Genomic DNA, 23,982 nt, shown 5'->3' with positions numbered 1-23,982 from the left:
GGGATCTTGTGTTGCGAAGCCAGTAAACACCTCACCAGGGCCGAAATTCACGAGCTCAACACGATCTCACCTGGGGCCAGAAGTTCGGTTGAAGACGACGGGTGGAATAGGAGAAGAGGCAGAGTATTTCGGTCGGTCGGCGACGGGTGGAATGGGAGAAGAGGCAGAGTATTTCAGTGAAATGGGAGAAGAGGCAGAGTGGTCAAGGTCGCCGTTGGAGCTTCTGACTGCTCCAATTATTAGCTCCACCGATCAGTTCACATGAGAAGCTACAATTTTTTGCTTCATCGAAAACCTTGGTTTTGCTGGCCAAAACCAAGGTTTTGGCAGAAACCAAGGTTTTTTTTAAAAAAAAGGGGTGTTTGGCAATCTTATTTTCTAAACCAAGGTTTGGTGCCCAGAATCACTTTTGCCCCATTTGCCAAACACCCCCTAAATATAACTCATGTCTCTGCTGGAAAAAAAATGATTCATGTCAGCTCATACATATATTCTTTCAATCCTAAATATAAGATCCTTTTATAGTGTAATTTATATTACAAAAAAAATTTTGTATTTAAGACCGGAGGGAGTATATATACATATATATATTTATAGCAAACAAGTCAGCTTATACATTACTCCTACCTACTTATAGAACAATATAAAAAAAGAAAAAAAAAAAAGTAACATTCCAGACAGGAATGCGTGGGATCTTTATCGTCGGTATCAGAATAGTGTAGGAATACTCCGAGATTCTCATACTTTCTTCGATTTTTAATATAAAAACTATTTTATTAATTTAAATAAATTAAAAAAATTAGTTACGTTAATTATTTATAATAAATATGTATTATTTTTTTAAAAAATATTATTGCTAATCAAGTGTATTAGTTAGAATTATTATTATTATAAGGATTATTTTTTAAAAAAATAGATAAATATGAAAACAAAATAAATTTGAGTCATATATTTAGTATCAAAATAAAAATCAAACTAGTTCTTATAATAGTGTATATACAAATAAATCCCATGCTAGCAGTTGGGTGCATTTTAATATCCTCATTTTTTTTTTATGATGGTCTGAAAGTAATGCATTTTCAAAATTAAGAAATAAATCGTTTTCTTACCGGAAAAAACTTGATAAGAAGTTTGGAAGGGTATTGTATTATTATTTGTGCACTTTTTAAGGTAGATTCGTCAAGGTTTTTTTTTTTTTTGGGTTCTGTATAGATTTTTTTTTTTTACGGGAAAGGTTATGTATAGATTAGGATGTATAATATATATATATATATATATATATATATAGTTCTTGTAAAGTTTTTTTGGCCAAATATAGTTCTTGCAAATTAAAAACAAGATTAGGATGTAGTTGACTTTTTTTAAACACACTATGATCACAGTTAGAAAATTTGAAAATAAAAAGGAAGTAAAAGAATAAATTGAATACGTGTCTCATTCGAGATTAATTTATGATGAAAGTCTGTGCTAAAATTAATTATTCTGATTTCGAGCCATTTCAGTACTCTTTCAATTTTTAATATAAGATCTAACTATTAAGTTGATTTTGGTTTAAAATATAAGATATATTTCTCATATTTATCAATTTTTCCTGAACTACCCCTATGGATATTCTTTCGATCATAATTAAGTAAAAAAGAAAAAGAGAGGATATTAAGGAAGATGATTATGGTATTTTAGAAAAATATATCTTATTTTTTATAATCAACTAATTTACTTAACTTTTTTAATATAATAAAATTAGTTAAATAGATCTTATATTAAAGATTGGAAGAATATTTTGTAATGATTAATGTTGAAACAAAAGTACTACGGAAAGGGAATAATGTATTTTTACCTTTTTGTTATTTAATCACTCCGTGATTACGGTTTAGAAAATGTGGAAACAAAAAGGAAGTGGAGGCACAGACCCACAGACTGATCTAAAATTCGATTCCTTCTTTGTTATTTTGGAAGGTCGGTTAATAAAGCAGATTTTAGAGATGCAAAAATCTTACAAAAAATAATTGTCCCGATTTCCATTTATTTTTTAATAATTAAGAGTGAGAAAAAACTGAAAAAATAACATGGTATTATTAGTAAGAAGTTACGAGAGGAAATATTAATATTTTTCAAAAAGTTGTCAACATCATAGGGTTAAGCGTAATTCTTTTAAATAAAAAATTTACGAAGACCTTAAATAAACTGTCAAATTGGTGCAAAACAATTTCACAGCTTAAGCACTGATGTATCTAATTTATCCTCATCATTATGATAATAATATTTGAATTTTGCTTTGATAAAATATGAACTTTCCAATATGACCATTAAGTTTTTTTCCCTCCAGGTGATATCCCTCCAATTCCAATCTTTGCTATTTCGGTGAATTTTATTTATAAGACCTTATTTATTGGTCTTTAATAAAAACTCCTTATAAAACTCAATAAGACACTTGTGACTTATATTAAAAAGATATTCTCATCTGTAAAATTTGTTTATGTATAGCAAATTTTAATTAATTTTCTTAATCTCATAACTATAGTTACTAATATGGTTTTATAGAAAAGGTTGAATGGATGGAGTATAAGACATTTTTTTACTGTTCTTGTATAAGATCCTCTTTATATAAAATATCATTCCCATAAATCTTGTTTATAAAATATCCATCTAAACAATTGCAAATTAAATAGGAATACTAATTGTAAATTAAGAGTTACAGTTGAAACCTAAAATGCCTTATTTGTAAATGAGACTCTCGAATTTGCAACTATCTAGCTCGATATATGCAATTCATTTTAGGAAGAAATGTTCTTTTCAACTCGCTACAAAAAAAAAAATTTGTTTTTATTTTGTTGCAGTTATTTTATCGCAATTTTAACTAATGTGAGTGTTTGTCGCGGTTTTGCATCCAACCGTGACGAATCTGCAATGCTTTGATCGGTAATGACATGTGTGTAATGACACCAGCAGTTATTTTGCATACAATCGCTGTAAAGGGAGTGTTTGGGAATGCTTAAAAGTTTTTTTAAGAAGTGTTTTTCTGCAAAACGAGATAAACTCCTCTATATATTTACTTCGTAAACCGTAAAAACACTTTTAAAATTATGGTTTAGTTTACATCCAAATACTTTTAAATTATGACGTGAACGGTTGGCTTTATATGGTGGGAGAATTGGTTTGGAATATTAGTAGCGCTTTAGTGCCGAAAACCGCTACTAATAAAACAAGAGTCTGATTTTGTAGCGGTTCGTCATAACCACTACAAAATCAAATTACATTTGGGTCTCATCAAACCGCTGCAAATTTTTTTCAATCTCAACGTTTATAACCGATTGGACAGTGATTTCCTATTCAATCTAAACAGTTCACTATAATCAATGAATTTTTTTTTGAAAGACAAAATTTTAAAATTTGACAAGCATTAGCTAATTTTAATTAGCCTTTTTATCTGCACAGATTCATTAATACTCCTCCAGTCCTTAATATAAGACCTATTTAACTAATTTGATTAGATTAAGGAAGTTAGATAAGTTAATTTATTATAAGAAATATGACACATTTTTCCTAAAACACCATAATTATTTTTCTTAATACCTTTTCTCTTTCTCTCTTACTTGATTATAGTTGAAGAAGTATCTATAGGAGTAGTTTAGAGAAAATTAATAAATATGATAAATGAGTATTATATTTAGGACCAAAACCAACTCAACAATTGGGTTATATATTAAAGACCGGAGGAGTATATCCTTATTTATAATAAAGAGTTATTGTCCCATTCAAGAATAATCGAAGGAGTAATTTTTCTGCACCGCGTGAAAAAAAGTCAGACAAAGTTTGGTGCCGACGCCCAATATACTTGAAAAAGCAATGTTTTAACGCAACAACGTGCTATATGAGCAGTTGAAATATGTGTAATGGCTAAACAATATACGCCAAGCTTTTGTTTTCACATCAATTATTATATAGAGAGAACATGCCACGATAAGCAAGACTTGCTCTAATAATTATAAAAGGAAGTTAGATTTTAAATACACAAGTTGATAATTTATTTACGGATATTAATAAAATCAATTAAATTATTTATTATTGATAGTAAATATTTGTTGATTTTTTAAAAAAATTATCATATTAATAGAAACATCATTTAACGTAACATATGCGATTAATAGAAAAAATTTAAGAAAAAGTAAAAATATTGATTAGGGGTAAAGTTGTTTATTAGCCAAAACAAAAAGAATACAATTGAAAAGTTGATAAATTTTAAAGCTGAGTTAATAATATTTAAAGTTTTTCTTAAATCTTATGAAATATATTAAGAGTAACTTATAAATAGGATTGGACTATGTATATGTTGAAAATGTTGTAGAAATCATTGTATGTTATAAATCATTATATGAGAAGGAAAAGTTTGTTGGAAAAATTGAAATTCAAAATTTGCATATTGCAAATACACACATCTTTAATGACATGCAGGAATATTAAAAATTGAAACGAGCAACTTTAATTTGAAAGCGGTAATTAATCTAATAAATAAAAAATTCATCAATAAAATTAAAAAATGTCCAACTATGATAAACCGGTTATACTGATGGCAAAACAGCAATTAAAAAAATTAATGCCCGGGACCAGATGACTACGTCGTCTCATTAGCCAAGTGACATCACTTTACATAGCAGGAAGAATTACTATGAGATTTTAAAAAAAATTATAAGAAAATTTTAATAATAAAAGAATCACTTTACACGGCATGAAAATTACTATGAGATTTTTTATTCTAGACATTGTTATCATATGCTGCTTTATTGTTATTGAGATTTTTTAATAATTATATTTTTTATTTGAGATTTTATAACAATTTTCTCTATATAATCAGTTGAGCAATTTTTCAAAATAAAAGGAAAAATTAATTTATTCAAACAATATAAAATGTTAAATGATAGATAAACTAGCCAGATTCAGCCCCTTATATCATATGAGGACATAAAGTATACAGGAGAGTCCAGTTTAGGTAATTTTTAGCTAATTTCAACTAAATTTTTTATTCAGGTAATTTTTTGATTTGTATTTTATATATCGAATCGAATTGACTGTGTATATGAAGTGGATGAAATATTGGGTCCATTAATAAAATAGAGTAATTCATAAATATATAATTTTGGAAGAAAGTAAGTATAATAAAAAAATCTAGAAGAATGGATTTCACATTAGAAATTATTATGGCCGTTTCCCACTTGAGTGATTATTATAATAATTAGGTTACGTCTTTTAAATTGAATTAATAAATTATGAGGAAAACATCAAAAGACATATTCTCCCACACGCTCTTTTACCGTTTGTCCACACCAACTCCTTCCATTGACTTTGTCTACATAGCGCACGCATCCTTGGAAATAATTCACACAATCAGAACCATTATCTCAATTTTAAATATTACCATCCGTGCTTAATAGAAAGCCCGTTAACTAATTTAAAAAGATTAATAAAACTAAATAAATTACTTTAATATATTTATTTTTATTATTTTTTAAACTAATTTGCTTGATTTATAAACTGATGGATATATAATTTAATGATACACAAAATATTTTAAACAAATCATTTAAACATAAGTTATAATGAAATAATTTATTTAGCTTCTTTAAAAAAATTTTAAATTGGTTAGCAAGATATTATATTAAAGATTCCTAGCCGTACTTTAAGAAGTACTATGAAATAACAAGGAAGCTACTTCATATTGAAACTGGCTTGTTCAACCTTTGAAGCATTAGTGCCGGTGATTAATTAATTAATTAATGCATTAAATTATAATAAATCTTGGTAGCCACGGTCAAGTGCTATAACTATATAAAGGATTAGATAATCCATGTTAGATCATCAAGCAAATTAGAGAGAGAGAGTTGGAGATAGCTAGAGAGAAGAAGATCATGGGAAGCTCAATGAGACCGATGCAATGGCCTCACATCATACTGGCAACGGCAATTTGCCTAGTTGCTATCAATAGTGTTAGTGCTGATTATGACCCTTATTCTCCACCCCCACCAGCTCCTTCACCGCAACCGCCATATTACTACAAGTCTCCACCTCCACCTTCTCCATCAGCACCGCCTCCATATTACTATAAGTCACCACCTCCTCCATCTCCATCACCACCTTCACCATATACATACAAATCGCCTCCTCCTCCGTCTCCTTCACCACCACCTCCATATTACAAGTCCCCACCTCCATATTACTATAAGTCTCCACCTCCTCCTTCTCCATCACCACCTCCACCATATGTGTACAAATCACCTCCTCCACCATCTCCATCACCACCACCCCCGTACTACTACAAGTCTCCACCTCCACCATCTCTTTCACCACCTCCACCATACATGTACAAGTCACCCCCACCCCCATCTCCATCACCACCACCTCCATATGTTTACAAATCTCCCCCTCCTCCTTCCCCTTCACCTCCTCCACTATATGTGTACAAGTCTCCACCACCTCCATCCTCATCTCCACCTCCTCCATATTACTACAAGTCTCCGCCTCCTCCTTCTCCCTCCCCACCTCCGCCATACATCTACAAGTCTCCACCTCCTCCATCATCTCCTCCTTCTTCTCCACGTTACTACTATAAATCACCCCCTCCTCCCTCTCATGGCTACTAGTCACCATTTCATAAGGTTTACGAAGATTGTTCTTAATCTAATTTGAATTGTTTCAATGATACTTTTATATATATCCATTATTTCTGTCTGTATTCGATACTTTCATGGATGATAGGGTTCAAAATAAAATGCATATCTCATAGTGTATTCCTTCTTGTGATTTGTATGCGATACCATTTGTCATCAGGTGAATAATATAGAAGAGTGTGATATCTTGATATATTTCTATGTCAAATTTTATAATTTGATGGAGTTAGTTGAGGTTTTATTTGTTTTATTATTTCCTTTAATTGTACATCGTCCCTTCTCAGTAAGATTCAGGATCCCAAAAATTAAAATTTGTAATATAAATAATCGGCTTTTTCCAAAACAATGCTAATCAAAACCAAAATGTTTTTAGAGACCGATCACTTTTTTTTTTTAATATTATTAAATAAAAAAAAACTTGAGCCTATTCCAGTTATGATATAATATGGTTCACGTACAAGCTCCAAGCAAGAAAATATAAATACAGCTAATTAGCGATTAATCACTTGCTAGTAATAAAATGACTTTCTAAACCTAGTAAAGATGGCTCTCAAACTATTTCCAAAATCAGACCAGATAGGGGCAAAAGAGTCAAACATTCTTTAAACTAGTTGTAAAATCGCTCCGGAGAAGTATTTTTTTGGACAGTCCCCAGCAGCCAATCAAGAAAGTTCCAAAAAACGCAAATAAAAAGGGGCAAACAAGAAAAAGAAAAAGAAAAGAAGCCGGTCATGGCCAATGAACAGGGCTGGCTATTACCTAACTTTTTCTACTGTGGTTATTAATATAAAAATTAAATAATTAGTCTATGAATATTAAAAAGTTAATTAAATTAATTATTTATAATAAATAAATTTTTTTTAAAATAATTTTGCCCTTCAATATCTATAGTCGTTATGAGGACTATTAAAATAAATAAATATTAGAAACAAAACATATTAAAATATTATATTTACAATCAAACAAGCTTTTATATTTAAAACTGGAGATAATACAAATACTTTTTAGTTTTTACCCTTATATTTTACATTGATTAAAAGGAAATTGGTGTGAAGAGTGCGACCCTTAGAAGTTAACCTTATTTAAAATAGTTATTTTACATTAAATATAGATATTTTGAATCGTGTTTTTTCCAATTTGTTATATATATAATATCAAAAGAAATAGAGTATAAAACTAAAACAAATGTTGAATTCCAAACTTTAAAAAAAGTGATATTTCAATTAAAAACAAGATTTAGAACTTATAATATACACAGTTAAAATAAATTTAGACGACTAATAACCATAAGTGATATTTTAATCCTATACTGGGATCTTATACATGTATATTCAACTTTTACTGCATCAAATGTACATTTTATGATATAAGAATTTGTGATACAATATTGTCTACAGGGCTAAGATGCTATATTCAGCTTCTACTTATAGATTTTAGTTAACCAATTTTGATATTAACAATCTAGTAATATGGTTCTTTGAAGTATATTACATAAATGATGCAGCAAATGGCAAAAATAATGATGAAAACATCAACAGTGAGAGCAGTCGCTGCTTGATCACTGAGCTTCATGTTCCTTCCTCCAAGCCTATCAACCATGTCTGGAACAGATTCCCAGCTCTTCAACTCTTGCTCACGAGGATCCTCCAATCTCATCTTCATCTTCTCCGATTGCCGGCTCGCCGCCTCTTGGAGAAGCGTCCAGTCATAAAATTTCCGCCTCTCTTCATTGCTCAGGACATTGTAAACTTCTCTCAACTTCATGAATTTGTCTGAGGCAGTTTTCAGAGGGAGTGAGGTTGTGTCTGGGTGGTATTCCTTTGATAATCTCCTGTAAGCTGCTTTAATCTCTTCTATATCAGCTTCTGCTGAGACTCCTAAAAATCTGCATATTTTCAATATGAATCAGTTTGTCACGAATCCCACAATTATTTTCAACTTACTCCCCGAATAATATATGTCCTTAAGCTCTTTCCCTATATTTGTTCTTCTCCATGAATTGGTACTTCAAAATTTGCACCTTATATACATGCATTATTGAGTTAGTCCTCAAAATAAAGTAAATATACAAACTGATCAAACAAAAGGACTAAAATAGGATATATTAGCTTCTAGCACCCTTATGTTATTTTCCAGTTGCATCAAGTACCCCAATTTTATTTATGACACATCGAGTACTATAGTCTTATTTATAACATTACGGGTGCATGCCTCAAGATAAAACATCATAGTGTTAAATGCATTAGGAAAATAATATCAGAATACCAGATATTGCTGGAAAATAACAGAGTGCTGACCACTAAAAGATAGCAAATTCAAGACTGAACCAATTGGCTTAAAGAAACAAATTCAAAAACTTCACCATCACAAGTAATTCTCATCTTTCAAGGACCAAAGTTGAACATGTGCTCTGTTCTTTTTTCCCCCCACCTTGCTCTGTTCACACATTGATAATAACACTGTGCATAATCCAATTTCTCATATCCAGCGTCAAAAACAGTTTTAAATTGAAACCATCCATATCCAATACCATCTGACGTTCCTATTATATTTCACTCAAATTAAAATCTAAAAAGGGTCTATCTTTGAGGTGTTTGTCCTGTTACATGGTATGATTGCTACGGTCTGAATATTTTTGCATTGGCATAGTCCTTGTAATTTTTAGCCAAAAATAACATTTCAGAGTCAAAGCAAGCGCTTACTCGTAATGAGAGCCAGAAAAATCAGAAATCAAATCAGCAAAATTTTGGCCCAGCACATCCTCTGGCTTGGATTGTTTACTATTACTAGTGGAGCCTCCGAGCCAACCCTCATCTTCGTTGTCCCAATGGATCCTTGTGTCAACTCCAGGGGGTGCTTTCTGGCTCCTGCGAGGCCCCTCTGAAGTCTGAGAGGCACGAATTCGAAGAACCAGAGCCCTAGAAGTGGGGCTTTGGAGGCCGAAGAATCTGGTCGATCGGTGACTTCGTGAGAGAGCGTTGTGTAATAGAAACTGTGTAGCTGCTACGGAAGCCATGGAAGGAGGGAGGAAGGAAGAGTAGAGACAAAAGAGAAAGAAGGAATGGTGTGGTTCTCAAATATGACGGAGTTCATGTCGTTCATCTGGTTAGGGTTTCTGTGGTTCACATCATTTCTGAGGAGGAAATTGGCCTCTTTCGAATGAACAACCCATTTGGACAGGACGCTTTACATTACAATGTGTATGTTTTGGTTTGTTTGTTTTCCCCCAAAGTTTGCCAGCATCAAGAAATAATGAAATACAACATCCGGCCTTTAATATAAAAATTAATTTAAATATAATTAAAAAATTAGTTAAATTAATTATTTATAATAAATAGATATCGTCTTTTTTAAACTTTTTTACTAATTATATTTATTATTTAGAACTATCATTTAATAAAATTTTTATGATGTGCAACTACTGTAAAGATTACCTTAAAAAAAATGTAAATATAATAGATAAAATGAATTAAGATCTTATATTTAAAATCAAACTGAATACTAAACTAACTCTAATACTATTAAATATCAGAGTTAAACTCCCTTGCTTGAAAAATACTTGTGCAAAGATAAAAATACTTAAGATCCGTTTTTGTTGCCAGGAAAATAACTTAAGATTATAGTGTGTAATTTCCCCAATTATGTCTATTATATCTTTGGTTATGTGCCAAACTGAAATTTTTTTGGCGAGCCTACAATACCCGCATGAAGTTCATCAGGCCACTATAAGCAGGATGAATCATCTCAAATTAATACCCCTTTGATTCTATTTATAAGAGAGAAAAATATTTTTTTGTCCTGATTATATGGCATGTTATTAATTTTGTTACTAATTTTGCTTTTTTCTCCAGATTAAATGTGGGTGCATGTTATTGGATTTTTAAAGTTTATATTAATAAATTTTAATTTTTTAGATTTTAAAAAATATGTTAAGTTATAGCACAAATGCGGAAAGATGGACGGCGGCTGAAGCGCCGTTTGTGTACGACGCCGTTATTTCTGGGGTAGGAAAATATTATGCTTGGGGCCACGTACGGCGTCGTTCTGTTGGGCTTGGCGTTACTCAAAGAGACTTCAGCGAAACGGCGGTGACCTCGACGGCGCAATAATGTCCATACTCAATACTGATGATGCCACCAGCTCCATTACGAAGAATGCCCGTCGACCATCCACGGCTTCGTTGAGTTCTTCTATCGGTTCGTCTCGTTACTTCTTTATTTAGCGGATTCTGATTCCAAGACTTTAAGCAACTTCCTTGCAGCAGAATCAGTTTATTCCCTTCGGTTGTAACAGTATGCATAAGGGAAGGATGCATTTTTGTCCATTGCAAGTAAGGCATTTCGGTTTTGTTCCTCTCTATTTGATTTGTGTTCTTCTCGTCTTCCAAATTTTCTCCTTTTCCCCTTGTTTAGACCAATGAATGGTCCAATGCTAGTATGCGGGTTATCCGGGCGATTTACTCCCGATTAACAGATTTGTGAAATGCATTCATATTAGGTCTTTGGTTTCTACTTATTTTTTGTGTTACGGTATTTAATTTGACCAACTCTGCTGCTGTAATTGCTAAAAGTCTGTTATTGCTTAGGCAATTTGATATTAATTTGCGGGTGTCCTCTTCTTTTTGGCCATATGGTTAGGATTGGTTTAATTTGTTGCTTCTAGGATCTGGATTCCCTGAAGTACTAAGGGGATCCTGGTCCAGGATGACACGTTGGGAGTTTTGTTTAATATTCTCTTTTGGGCAATGCATTAATTGATTCATACGGGAATTGCATGAAAAATTCAATGGAATTGTAATATTGCATTGCTTTAATTTTGAGATTTTTTTTGGGTTTAGGTTTGGGTTTCTTGCTGAATAGTCTTGGGTTTTTTTGATAAGGCTTGGCGCCCCTAATTGAGTTTGCGTGGAAGAACAATATAATTATTGATTCTTGTTGATAAAACTTCTTATAAAGTGTTTTGAGTTTGCCATACAGTTTGAGGAAAAAAAATATTTATTAAGTTATAAACAAGATTTTTTTTTTTTTAACAAAAATCTTTGTATATGACAATTTAATGAAGAATTTGTTTGTAGTGTTGAAAACGATACTTCTCATCTGTTATTCATATGACAGAATATTTTATTTTTGTAAAAATATTTTTCGTAGAAAATTAGTTTTACAAACAAGAAAAACTATAAATTGCACTGTCTGACGAGGTAGAGATTAGTGCTGCACTTAACCTGCTTCTGTTATGCCCAAAGCGGTAATTGTTTCATTCAAGTTACATTATTTGTACTCATATCTTGTTAGATGCTGATAATTAAATCAGGCTGTTGAAACTAATTCCGATTTTCCCTCTTACCATGAGACAGGGTTAGGGATTGTTGCTCAGTCAATGCACGTTAAACTTCAATGTTCCTTCAGATCTTTTGGCGTGCCAAACTCTCTATTATGCCATTACTACCTAACTTCTATTCTTCAATATTCAACTATTCCACATAATCGGAACTTAGAAGAGCATCATCTATATGGTCATCTGCTGCAGTCTTGCTTACAGCAATGCAGGCAAATCAAGCATCACTATCTTTTTGATGAAATTTCTGAGAGACGATCAGGGATCTCAAGAATTAGTAAAATCATTCATGCCCATGGCATTAAAAATGGAATTGGGTCAAAAGGGTTACTTGGAAATGCCATTGTTGATCTCTATGCTAAATGTGGCAATTTGGGCTTTGCTGAGAATGTGTTTGCTCAGCTGGATAATAAGGATTTGTTGGCTTGGAATTCACTTCTTGTTATGTACTCCAAAAATGGGTTGCTGGAGAGGGTTCTTCAGTGTATTGGGTCTCTAAGAGATTATGGCCAATTGCCTAATGAATTCACTTGTGCTATTGCTCTGTCTGTATGTGCTAAACTGAAGAATGTTGAATATGGCAGATTTTTTCATTGTTGGGTAATCAAGAGAGGTTTTGCATCATTTTCTTTTTGTCAGGGTTCTCTTATTGATATGTATGCCAAATGCAACTGCATAAGAGATGCTCAAAAGGTATTTGATGGGGCTTTGAATTTAGACATTGTTTCTTGGACTGCAATAATATCTGGTTACATTCAAGGCGGTTTACTGGAGGAGGCCATAAAAATGTTTGAGAAAATGCAAAAATCTGGTTTTTATCCAGACCTAGTTGTGCGCATAACCATTATGAATGCATACTTGAGCTTAGGAAGGGTGAAAGATGCATGTGAATTGTTTATGCAGATGCCCACTCGCAATGTTGTAGCATGGAATGTAATGATTTCAGGTCATGCCCGCAGAGGTCGTAATGAGGAGGCTATCACCTATTTCCTTGAAATGAGGAAGGCTGGCATAAAATCCTCAAGATCCACTCTGGGGAGTGTTTTGCGCTCAATTGCCTGTTTAGAGGCTCTGGATTATGGCTTGTTAGTTCACGCGGAGGCAATCAAACAAGGTTTGGATAACAATATATATGTAGGAAGTTCTCTGATCAATATGTATGGTAAGTGTTTCATGTTGGATGCTGCAAAGCTAGTCTTTGATGTAATAGATGAAAAAAACATTGTCATATGGAATGCGATGCTTGGAGTCTATGCACAGAATAATTATGTTGACGAGGTTATGGACTTGTTCTTCTGCATGGTGAGATGTGGTATGGGCTTGGATGAATTTACATACACCAGCATTTTGAGCTCATGTAGTTGCCTAAAATACCAAGAAATGGGTCGCCAATTGCATTCTATTATTGTCAAGAAAAGATTTACATCTAATTTATTTGTGAATAATGCATTGATAGATATGTATGCTAAAGCTGGGACTTTGAAGGATGCTAGAAAGCTATTTGACCTCATGCCAAATCGAGATAATATATCTTGGAATGCAATTATTGTTGGATATGTGCAGCAAGAAGATGAGACTGAGGCTTTCAACTTGTTTCAGAGAATGATTGGCCATGGTATTGTGGCTGATGAGGTGTCTTTGACTAGCATACTCAGTGCTTGTGGAAATGTTAAGGTCCTGGAAGGAGGACTGCAAGTCCATTGTCTGTCAGTTAAGTTAGGTTTGGAAAGAAGACTTTGTGCTGGAAGTGCTCTTATTGACATGTATTCTAAGTGTGGGGCCATTGGAGATGCACAAAAAGTATTTTCTTGCATGCCAGAGTGGAATGTTGTCTCCTTAAATGCTCTGATTGCAGGGTATGTTCATAACAATACCAAAGAAGCTTTTAATCTTCTGCATAAGATGCTAATCATGGGACTGGAGCCATCTGAAGTTACATTCGCAAGCCTTATAGATGCTTGTAGGCCGCAAAATATAACGTTAGGCATGCAGCTCCATGGTGTCATCTTAAAGAGGGGTCTTTTGTGCCGTAGTGAATTGTTAGGCGTCTCTTTGTTGGGCATGTATACGGAATCTCAAAGAATTGCAGATGCAAATGTTCTTTTCTTGGAGTTTTTCAATCTCAAAAGCAGGGTATTATGGACAGCTTTAATTTCTGGACACACACAAAACGATTGCAGTGAAGAGGCCCTGACCTTGTTCTGGAAAATGCGTGAGAACAGCATTTTACCTGACCAAGCCACATTTGTTAGTGTTCTTCGAGCTTGTGCTCTCTTATCTTCATTACAAGATGGGGAAAAGATACATTCTCTAATTTTCCACACTGGTTTTGACTCAGATGAGTTAACTAGCGGTGCTCTAGTAGACATGTATGCTAAATGTGGAGACGTAAGAAGTTCTGAGAAAGTTTTCAAAGAAATGAATTCTAAAAATAATGTTATTTCTTGGAACTCAATGATTGTTGGATTTGCCAAGAACGGGTTTGCAGGAAATGCCCTTAACATATTCAATGAGATGACACAATCAAGTGTTATGCCAGATGATGTCACATTCCTTGGGGTGCTTACTGCATGCAGTCATGCAGGTTGGGTTCCTGAAGGCCGCCAAATTTTTGATATGATGATCAATCAATATGGTATTCAGCCCAGAGTAGATCACTATGCCTGCATGGTTGATCTTCTTGGTAGATGGGGTTTTCTTAAAGAAGCAGAGGAGTTCATTGAAAAACTAGATGTTGAATCCAATGCTAGGATTTGGGCCTCACTGTTAGGCGCTTGCTGTATACACGGAGATGAGAAAAGGGGGCAACAGGCAGCTGAGAACCTCATTAAGTTAGAGCCTCAAAATTCCGCTCCTTATGTACTGCTTGCTAATATATATGCGGCATCAGGACATTGGAAACAAGCAAGGTCTTTGAGGAAAACAATGATAGAGAAAGAAGTCCAAAAGATGCCGGGATTTAGCTGGATTGTAGTGGGGCAAAACACAAACATATTTGTTGCTGGTGATAAATCACATTTTAGTTCAGATGAAATCTATGAAACTTTGAAGCATCTTACGGCACTAATGAAAGAGGATAGATTTCAGGAAGGTGGAGCTTTTCAGGTTTCTCAAATTTAGTCATTTGAAATAGTTGAAGTTCTGCAGTTGACTCTAGTTTGCTGCCTGACTGAACATGATTTTGCATCTTTTGCTGTAAGGGACACAGAGAGAGATAAGATATGTGCAACTCCTCTTTTCCCTTTTTTTATTAATTATTTTTAATTTTACATTTCTTAGGAATTTTAGATGCTAATAGGGAAAAATTTTGTTAAGTTGAACATGATACATTTATTGAGTGGTGGCAATTCTACTTGTTTCTTCCAATGCTTAATTAACTGTTTTCTTGTTTTCTGGTTGTTTTGTGTCACGATGTTATTATATAATGGAAAAACTTATTTTCTGGTTTAACGACTTTAGAAGACTTTGAAGTGCTTTCATATGGTTCATTAATTTTTATATTAACATCTGTGGCACTAGAAACTTCCAAGATATTGTAGCTTAAAGCACAATAGTTAACTACAGGATTCAAAAGATATGATTTGCTCAAATTTTTGTACATAAATACTCTTGGAGGCTGAATTTTTTTGGGCAGGAAATAATCTAAGGAGATGCTTGAAGTGTGCTCATAAAACCTCACCCATATTGATGCACCTAATCACTACTTCAAGTATTTTGCTGATTAGACTGAATCCAGAGCACAGTGAGATGATCTGATTTATTGACTAAAGTGATTTCTAAGGACTGTAATGCCTTTTTAACTTATTTAACTGCAATGACCTGTGTTTTCTTTTTCTAGCGCAGATGATCAAAGGGATTTTATTGTTTTGCTTGTCTATACATTATCAATGTTCTTGGTAGGCGGTCTTACTTCCTTCCCTCCGTCACTCCCCCCCCCCCCAAAAAAAGCACACACGCTGGTTCTTATTGGAAAGCAAGCAAATCTACATTTTATTTCATCCAACAATTGTCCATCCATTTCTTGCCATTGGATATTGACAGTGTTTAAATGTTTCATGATTTATGTGTGTTCTTACTATCTGCGTGGGCTGAAGCTGTTGATGTTTCTGTATTGAGAACAGTTATCAATTGACAAAGCTGCAAGAAATAAACCTATAAATTGAGAGAGTGTGATTTGGATTTTGGACAACTGAATGAACTGACTTTTGAAACACACAATGATTTTGTTTGGTTTCCCCATTCCGACTAGTATGCATTGATTCTGTATCATTTGCCCTTGCAGGTTGAACCTTATTTTCTTAAGAAAACACAGCACTTGTTTGCAAATGACCATATGGGCATGAATATTTGATTCTAAGAGGGTCATCCAGTATGATGTTGTTTATTTTTGGCAAAGGAAAGTTGACTATTTTACCGGAAGTGCCACCCCGCCAAGCATTGATGAGTTTATGCATGCATCAAGATCAGAGAACTTTGGCTACAATTTGATGAGAGCCATCGATGGTCGTCTCCAACACATAACCTATATATGATAGCATGCTAAGGAACAGAAGAAATTCTGCAAAATTTTTGTAGGCCTCAAGCCAGTCTTTTAAGAGTTTGGAAGGCGGCTGACGAGCCCGGATCCATTGTCATCCCTTGAGGAAGTATTTGAAGTTGAGAGAGAAGAAAGCAGGCAGGAAGAGTCTGAAAGCCTCAACATTGGTAGTCTAAGCACCATAAATCAGTGAGTATATGTTAAGGAAACCTGGTATAGACCATGGTCTGACCCTTGTCATATATTTGGCACACTAAAGACAGATTCTGAAATATCATGGGAGGCTAGCAAATTCCGAGGAGAAACCACAAGCGGAGATGCATAAGTTCAGTAATCAATAGCTTAAAAATGGTGCTATAGCATACACGTGTGCGTGTGTCTGCTAGGCAGCAGCACTGTGCAAATAAAGTCCATAAGAAATGCTTCACAAATTGGTTGGCAATCAATTGCACTAGCCAACATAAGGCAATAATGCATCTATTCTGGTTGCTACCATATGTGATCCATCATTGGCTCTAAACTCAGAAAATTCACGACAGTAATGCTTGGCTGGTTGACTTGGAAGCTGCAGGCCACATAAATGGTCAATCTTCTGTCTGGAAGTGTTCACGTTTTAAGGTGGTATTGCTGTGACTCTTACTAACGGATCGGGGTTTAAAGCTAGTGGTTAAAGTGCACTCAAGTTATTTGAAACACTAGTCTTTCGAAATATGCTCCTGGTTTCTAATTTGACATGTAACTTGTTTATAAGATAATCCCGCTTATCTTAAATGTAAAAACTAGTTGGAATTTGTTTTAATTTTAAATGCAAGACATCAATTTATTTTGTATTTTAAATTTATAAATTTTTTTTAAAACTATCTCTATTGATTGCTCATACTAAATACTAGAGCTGTCAATAAGGACCAGCCCGGTCCTAAAAAGCTAGCCGTTAAAATGTCAGGGCTTAAAAGGGTTGGTCCTTTAAAGACAACATACCTTAAAATTATCTAATTATTAAAGTTCGGCCCTTGGACATAAGGGCTCAAAACTTAAAAAGGCTGGCCTTTTTATGTTATTTGTTAAAATTTAAATTTTTTTAAATTATTTTAAAATTAAAAATAAAATAACAAAACTTCTAAGATTTTTTATTCAAATTATAAATATATGTAAAACAAACTAATGGTGTATAGAAAAAAAATTAAATGCTAATAAACTATTGTCCAAAATAAAAAAAAACAAAATCTAACAAAACACGAAAAACAGAAACATAAAAACCTAATAGTTAAAGATTCACAATATTAACATCATTATTATCTTTATCTTCATCTTTATCAGTATCATTAAGATCAGCAATATTTGATTTTTCTTTGCTACAAGTGAGCTCTTCTTCAGTGATAAAAATATTAAGGTTTTTGTCTTCATTTATCTTATCTAAAATAAAACTATACAGTAGTTATAAGTACAAATAAGAGCCTGAACATTTATTTGAATAAGAAAAATTTTACACTTTGTTAAGATATGTAAATCGATGGTAAATGAAGATTTACTAACTATTGTGGTGATTAGAATGTTAAGAATATCAGCTACCATTCTTAAAAGAATTGAAAATTGATTTTAATTGTTCTTCCACAAGTCCAAGATATCTAATTCTTTTCAATTATTTGGCTTGAGTGTTGGTTCTTCTAAATATTTTTCTAATTTAAACTTATTTATAAAAGACTAATCCATAACTTTATAAATATATTAATAATAATAATAAAAAATAGGCGGGTTTAAAAGGGCTAGCCTTTAGCCCTAAAGAGTTGGCTTTTTTTATTTTTGAGCCTTATAGGGCTAGCCCTTTAAGTTCAATTTCTTTTTAAACCATTTAAAATACAAACTTGGCCCTCCACTTAAAAAAGCTGGCCCAATAGACTTGGCCCATTTGACGGCTCTACTAAATAGTGGCTTTCATAAATAGGAGTAGTTTCTTGTGCACATTATTAAGAAAAGGTATTTTAACAAAATTAATACAAATTTATTATCAATAATTAATTTAAATAATTTTCTTAAGCAGTTACATTTAGAATAAGAGGAAGTATCAATATATATCTACATTCTTGACATGAGCAAGCACCGCAACGTGGCATGATTGCATTTTTCGACGCTTCACTCTTATATCAAATGTAAATTTATAGCAAGTGGCATTACTTACAAACTGTTTCATTAAACTGTACATAATATTACTCCTCCAGTTCTTAATATAAGACCTATTTAACTAATTTGATTAGATTAAAAAAATTAGGTAAGTTAATTAATTATAAGAAAAGTGACATTTTTCTTAAAACACCATAATCATCTTTCTTAATACCTCATCTCCCTCTTCTACTAGATTATGGTTGAAGGAATATCCATAGGGGTAATTTAGAGAAAATTGATAAATATGAGAAATGGGTCTCATATTTAGGACCAAAACCAACTCAAGAATTGGGTTTTATATTAAGGACCGGAAGAGTATCTTTAATTCTAATTATAAGAGCTAGTTGACTAATTTGAAGAGATTAAGAAAAAAATTAAGCTAGTTATTTATAATAAGTATGTATTGTCTTTTCTAAAATATCCTTACTAATCAAGTGTATTAGATAGAATTATTATTATTAGAAGGACTACCTTAGGAAAAAATGTATAAATATGAGAGACAAAGTGGATTGAGATTTTATATTTAGAGCCAAAATAAAAGTCAAACAAAGTTTTATATTAAGGATCAGAAGTAGTACATGCGATTGAGCATAAAATCTCAGTTTATTATTTCAACTTGAAATTTTTATCTTTCCCCTCTTTGCTCTGGTGTTAATCCTCCTTGACCACAGGCGGGGCAGCTCTTTAGCCCAAATCCTTGGCAGTCATAACATCTACACCAAAGGTTTTTCACAAAGCCATTAAATAAATAAAATAAAATAAAATAAATAAAAATTTGGAAATTAAATGTTGCACGGCTAGGATTTATTCACAATGAATAAAAAGAAGAAGAACTCACTTCCATCGCTCAAATATATTACCATTCTTCCTATTCTTTCCCGTTCCCTGTCAATATTTACTTATGATTAGTATCACAAGAGAGAGAGAGAAAAGATGTAAAATCAATCACAAACAATTACCCAAACATAACTTTCTAGCCAACAAAAAAAAAATACAAGCACAATTTAAATATGTTCAATAAAAATATTCATAAAAATTACATATTTAGAAATATCATAAAAAATAAAAATTAAGACCAATTGCTATTTTTCTCTCCCTCTCTCTAAAAATTAAAATATGTCCTATAACTACTCAGATTTTAATAAAATATCATAATTTTTCTATTAAAAAAATAGGTCTTACCATGAATTTCCTAATTACATGACTTTCTAACCCTTTTTATATACTTCTTCTCTGATAATATTGGCTAATATAACTTTAGGCATTATTAAGAGATAACAAGTCTTCCTCGCCTAATTCAACCATTATTTGTAATATATATACATATATATATGTGTAGAGAGAGAGAGAGGGGGGGGGGCAGACCTTACATCCTGGGCACTCTATGGCACCTTGGCCTCCACAAGTTTGGCATCTTTTGAATATCTGCATGACCATTTCATGAAAATGAGAGTGAAAAAATGTAAATACATCAAGCCAGAAAATAATCTATCTTTTCACTATGAACGTAAAATGTGATAGTTGAAAATTTTAAAAAATAATATACCATTCGTCCAATTTAAATATAAATACTTTATGTTTATTACAAAAATGGCAATGTTTTGTTCACCCTATTAACAATTAACAGCTATAAGTACTTCTGTTTTATTACAGTAAAAAAATTCTAATCACAAACCTAGTCCTTTTCTTTTGCAATATTAGAACATTCAATTTTTTTTTTTTGAGTATTTTCCTTTAGCAATAAACATATATAAGTCATCTTTGGACTTTGGCACATAGCATGACTGACAGAAAAATATACCCTTTTTCGTTCTCTTTACACAATATTTATTTGATATTTATAATCATTATTTAATATTCAATAATCAATATATAGCATATCTATTATAGTCTGGTTAATACGTTTATTAATATCATCAATACCAATATATTACATATAATAAATTATAATATTTATAAATGATGAAAAATATGACTTGCCACCAACAAAGGTAGGCAATGAGGCAACTCTGAAGAGGGATATTGAGGATTTTGTTTCTTCATAAACTCACCAAAGACTGAGGTACTTAAAATTGGATTAGTCATTAAACCAATTAAGATGCTAGTTTGAGAACTAGTGACGTAACCATAGTTGAATTGAGGTTAACCCAATCATAATTGAAATAACATCAAATAAAAGTATTTATCCACAAGCAAATGGAACATTCATCCATAGATTATACATAATCCAACAAAACAAAATTACTAAAACATAAATATATACTCTTCCGGTCCTTAATATAGGACTCAATTCTTGAGTTGGTTTTGGTCCTAAATATAAGAGCCCTTTCTCATATTTATCAGTTTTCTCTAAATTACCCCTATGAATACTCCCTCAACCATAATCAAGTAAAAGAGGGAGAGGGGGTATTAAGAAAGATGATTATGGCGTTTTAGGAAAAATGTATCACTTTTCTTATAATTAACTAACTTACCTAACTTCCTTAATATAATCAAATTAGTTAAATGGGTCTTATATTAAGGACAGAAGGAGTATTTTTTTTTTACTCAAAACAATATTATTTCAAACTCAACAAGTGGAGAAAAACATTGTAAAAATCAAACTGATTAAGAAACCACTTTACCAATTCATTGGTTTGATTAACACAATTCTATTCTATTGGGCACTCATCTAAATTCTCTCTCAAAAACAAATAGGATTTGTTCTCTACTGTCATGTTCGGTCTAATTAATGATCATGTTGCTTCCATCAAGTTAATTAAAGATGTGCTCACGAAGGCTTAAGCATAATTAAGAACAACGCACCGAGTTCAGAGAGAAACCTCCAGATTTCGCAGCAAAAGCCGTGAAGAAGACGCGCTTGTGCGTGTGCGTTTTGGGTATGGTTGGTCCAATTGGAGCACCCAAGCTGTTGCAGTTAATACAGGCCATTCCTCTCTCTCTCTCTCTCTCCCCTGCGTGTTCTGCCGAAGCAAATGCTGAAACTAGCAGACGGGTGGATAATATGAAACCCAATATGTTTCTTCGCTTGTGGTGTGGATTTCACTTGGCCTGTCTTTTTTTTTTTTAGTTATTATTTCTTCCGTCCTTAATGTAAATTTTAATTTGATTAAACTAAAAAAATTAGGTAAATTAATTAGTTATAAAAATATAATATGTTTTTTCTAAAATAATATCTTCCCTTTCTCTCTTACTTGATTATGATTGACAAAATAACTTTAAAAAAATTGATAAATATGAAAAGTATTTTTTGTATTAAAAGTCAGATTTTTTTACTGAAGTCAGATTTTTGAGTTGAAAAGAAATTTTTTTAAAAAAAATTGCATCTTCTTGTTCTCCTCAAAGAATCAATGGGAAAAGAAGAATAAATGAAGAAGCTTCATCTTCACAAAACATTTAGTTAGTTCAATTGCTCAAAAAAAAAAAAAAACAAACAACCTCAACCATCCATTAAAAAAAAAAATCATTGTTCCTTCCAGATTGCAAAAGAAGGAAATTAAAAGAAGAGACGAATTCTGAAATCCTCACAAATAATACCCAAATTCAAAAATATAATAATAATTAGGTATATGAGATGGAACGTGGTCATGGGCATAAAATTATTTTAATTTTGAGGCCTCGTTGTTGGCACAGCACATTAAAGAACTTAGTACGAAAGCCGTGGCCATATCCATGACCATCAGGAGTTTCTAATACCCACAAAAAAAAAAAAAAGTTTTTAGTTCAAACTGGTCCTGAAGTCCTCCATCATCCTTTGATGAGCTGATTTTGTGGGACCAGGTTTTGGTGCTCATCAGGCTCCCGGCATTATTTATTGGGAAAATTACACTCAGGTCCCACAGAACACAATTAATATCAAAGAAGTCCCTGGAAATCGCAAAATGATTCTAAAGTCCCTAAGGACCTGTGTGTAATTAATTCTAATTGTGAAATTACTTAGTTACCCCTGTCAATTTTATTGCAGCAATTCATTTACAACTTCAACAGTGGCTGTTGACAACCCGAGAAGAAGTGATTGACAACCTTGACAGTGCTCCTGACAACTCACTCTGTGGGATGGCTGTTGACAACCCGAGAAGAAGTATTGACAACCTCGGCAGTGCTCCTGACAACTCACTTTGTGGGATGCCAGGGGCGTTGCTGAGGTTGTTAACCACCTGTTCTCGGGTTGTTAACAGCCACTGTTGAGGTTGTAAATAGGTTCAAATTAACAGGGGTAAGTAAGTAATTTCACAATTAGAATTAATTACACACAGGTCCCTAGGGACTTCAGAATCATTTCGTGATTTCCAGGGACTTCTTTGATATTAATTGTGTTCTGTGGGACCTGAGTGTAATTTTCCCTTATTTATTTGATCTCCACATTTAATACTTAAAAAAATCATTTTTTCAAAAAAAAATAATTAAAAGATTAGAATTATTTTGGGGAAATCACAAATAAAGACCCTTGAATTAGCAAAATCACTCTATGGTCACCTGAATATGCCAAATTACTATGAGAGACCAGGTCTCAAATTGTAATTATGAAATCATGGCCAAATTACCAAAATACCCCTCTTTAATTTTTTTTTTTAAAAGAAAGCCACTGCCTCACCGGAATCCGGCCACCGGCGCCGGAGCTCCGGCGCCGGCAGCCGCTTCCGGCGGTTTTCCTTTTTTTTTTTTTTTGAAACTGTTTTTTTTTTTAAATTGGGGGGAAGTGAGGTTGGGGGGATTTGATCCCCCAACCTAATGCTTCCCAAAATAAGGAATGACCATTGAGCCAACAAATTTTTGTTAACATTATGATGCAAAAAAAAATATAAGTTAACTCATTTACTCTTGTTCCAGGTGATAACAACAATACATTTGGAAATAACAAGTTCTGATTGTAAAATAACACGTCGGGAATAAAAATTTAACAATATGTTTTTTTTATAACAATAAATTTTGTTGCAGGCAATAACAACAATACATTTAAAAATAACAAGTTCTGATTATAAAATAACAAGTTTGGGATTAAAATTTAACAACACGTTTTTTTTTTATAACAACACACTTTATTTCAAGTGATAACAACAATACATTTAAAAATAACAAGTTCTGATTATAAGATAATAAGTTTGGGATTAAAATTTAACAACATGTTTTTTTTATAACAACACACTTTGTTTCAAGTGATAACAACAATACATTTGGAAATAACAAGTTCTGATTATAAAATAACAAGTCTGGAATTAAAATTCAACAGCACCTTTTTTTTATAACAATTAATTATTTTATACTTTTGGAAAATAAATTATTTATAAC

General features: G+C 32.6%; 4 protein-coding genes and 1 long non-coding RNA gene across 5 annotated transcripts; 3 read left to right on the top strand and 2 right to left on the bottom strand.

Moving 5' to 3' along the window:
• The first annotated feature begins 5,881 nt into the window (after positions 1-5,881).
• LOC114760619 (extensin-like) lies at positions 5,882-6,857 on the top strand. Its single transcript, XM_028949892.1, has one exon. It carries the CDS (start codon positions 5,904-5,906, stop codon positions 6,633-6,635), a length of 732 nt encoding a protein of 243 aa, XP_028805725.1. The 5' UTR covers positions 5,882-5,903; the 3' UTR covers positions 6,636-6,857.
• Positions 6,858-7,958: 1,101 nt separating this feature from the next.
• On the bottom strand, positions 7,959-9,791 carry LOC114760618 (NAD(P)H-quinone oxidoreductase subunit T, chloroplastic-like). The gene is made up of 2 exons (XM_028949891.1): positions 9,365-9,791; positions 7,959-8,547 (listed from the first exon to the last, which is right to left on the bottom strand). Exons 1-2 carry the CDS (start codon positions 9,676-9,678, stop codon positions 8,124-8,126), a joined length of 738 nt encoding a protein of 245 aa, XP_028805724.1. The 5' UTR covers positions 9,679-9,791; the 3' UTR covers positions 7,959-8,123.
• A 1,127-nt stretch (positions 9,792-10,918) lies between these two features.
• On the top strand, positions 10,919-15,730 carry LOC114760615 (pentatricopeptide repeat-containing protein At3g09040, mitochondrial-like). Its single transcript, XM_028949889.1, has 2 exons — positions 10,919-10,992; positions 12,016-15,730. Exon 2 carries the CDS (start codon positions 12,039-12,041, stop codon positions 15,114-15,116), a length of 3,078 nt encoding a protein of 1,025 aa, XP_028805722.1. The 5' UTR covers positions 10,919-10,992; positions 12,016-12,038; the 3' UTR covers positions 15,117-15,730.
• Positions 15,731-15,739: 9 nt separating this feature from the next.
• Positions 15,740-17,332, top strand: LOC114760621 (uncharacterized). Its single transcript, XR_003742068.1, has 2 exons — positions 15,740-15,892; positions 16,279-17,332. It is a non-coding gene; the product is annotated as an uncharacterized LOC114760621 (long non-coding RNA).
• Positions 17,333-19,228: 1,896 nt separating this feature from the next.
• On the bottom strand, positions 19,229-21,657 carry LOC114760620 (protein PHOTOSYSTEM I ASSEMBLY 2, chloroplastic-like). The gene is made up of 4 exons (XM_028949894.1): positions 21,499-21,657; positions 20,059-20,118; positions 19,532-19,578; positions 19,229-19,406 (listed from the first exon to the last, which is right to left on the bottom strand). The coding sequence occupies exons 1-4, from the start codon at positions 21,622-21,624 to the stop codon at positions 19,319-19,321; spliced, it is 321 nt and encodes a 106-aa protein (XP_028805727.1). The 5' UTR covers positions 21,625-21,657; the 3' UTR covers positions 19,229-19,318.
• Positions 21,658-23,982: the final 2,325 nt, after the last annotated feature.

This window comes from Neltuma alba, unplaced genomic scaffold (assembly GCF_004799145.2).
Source record: "Neltuma alba isolate B1F8T4 unplaced genomic scaffold, ASM479914v2 tig00011005_pilon, whole genome shotgun sequence".
NCBI lineage: Eukaryota > Viridiplantae > Streptophyta > Magnoliopsida > Fabales > Fabaceae > Neltuma > Neltuma alba.
This window is presented reverse-complemented; position numbering and strand designations above follow the sequence as displayed.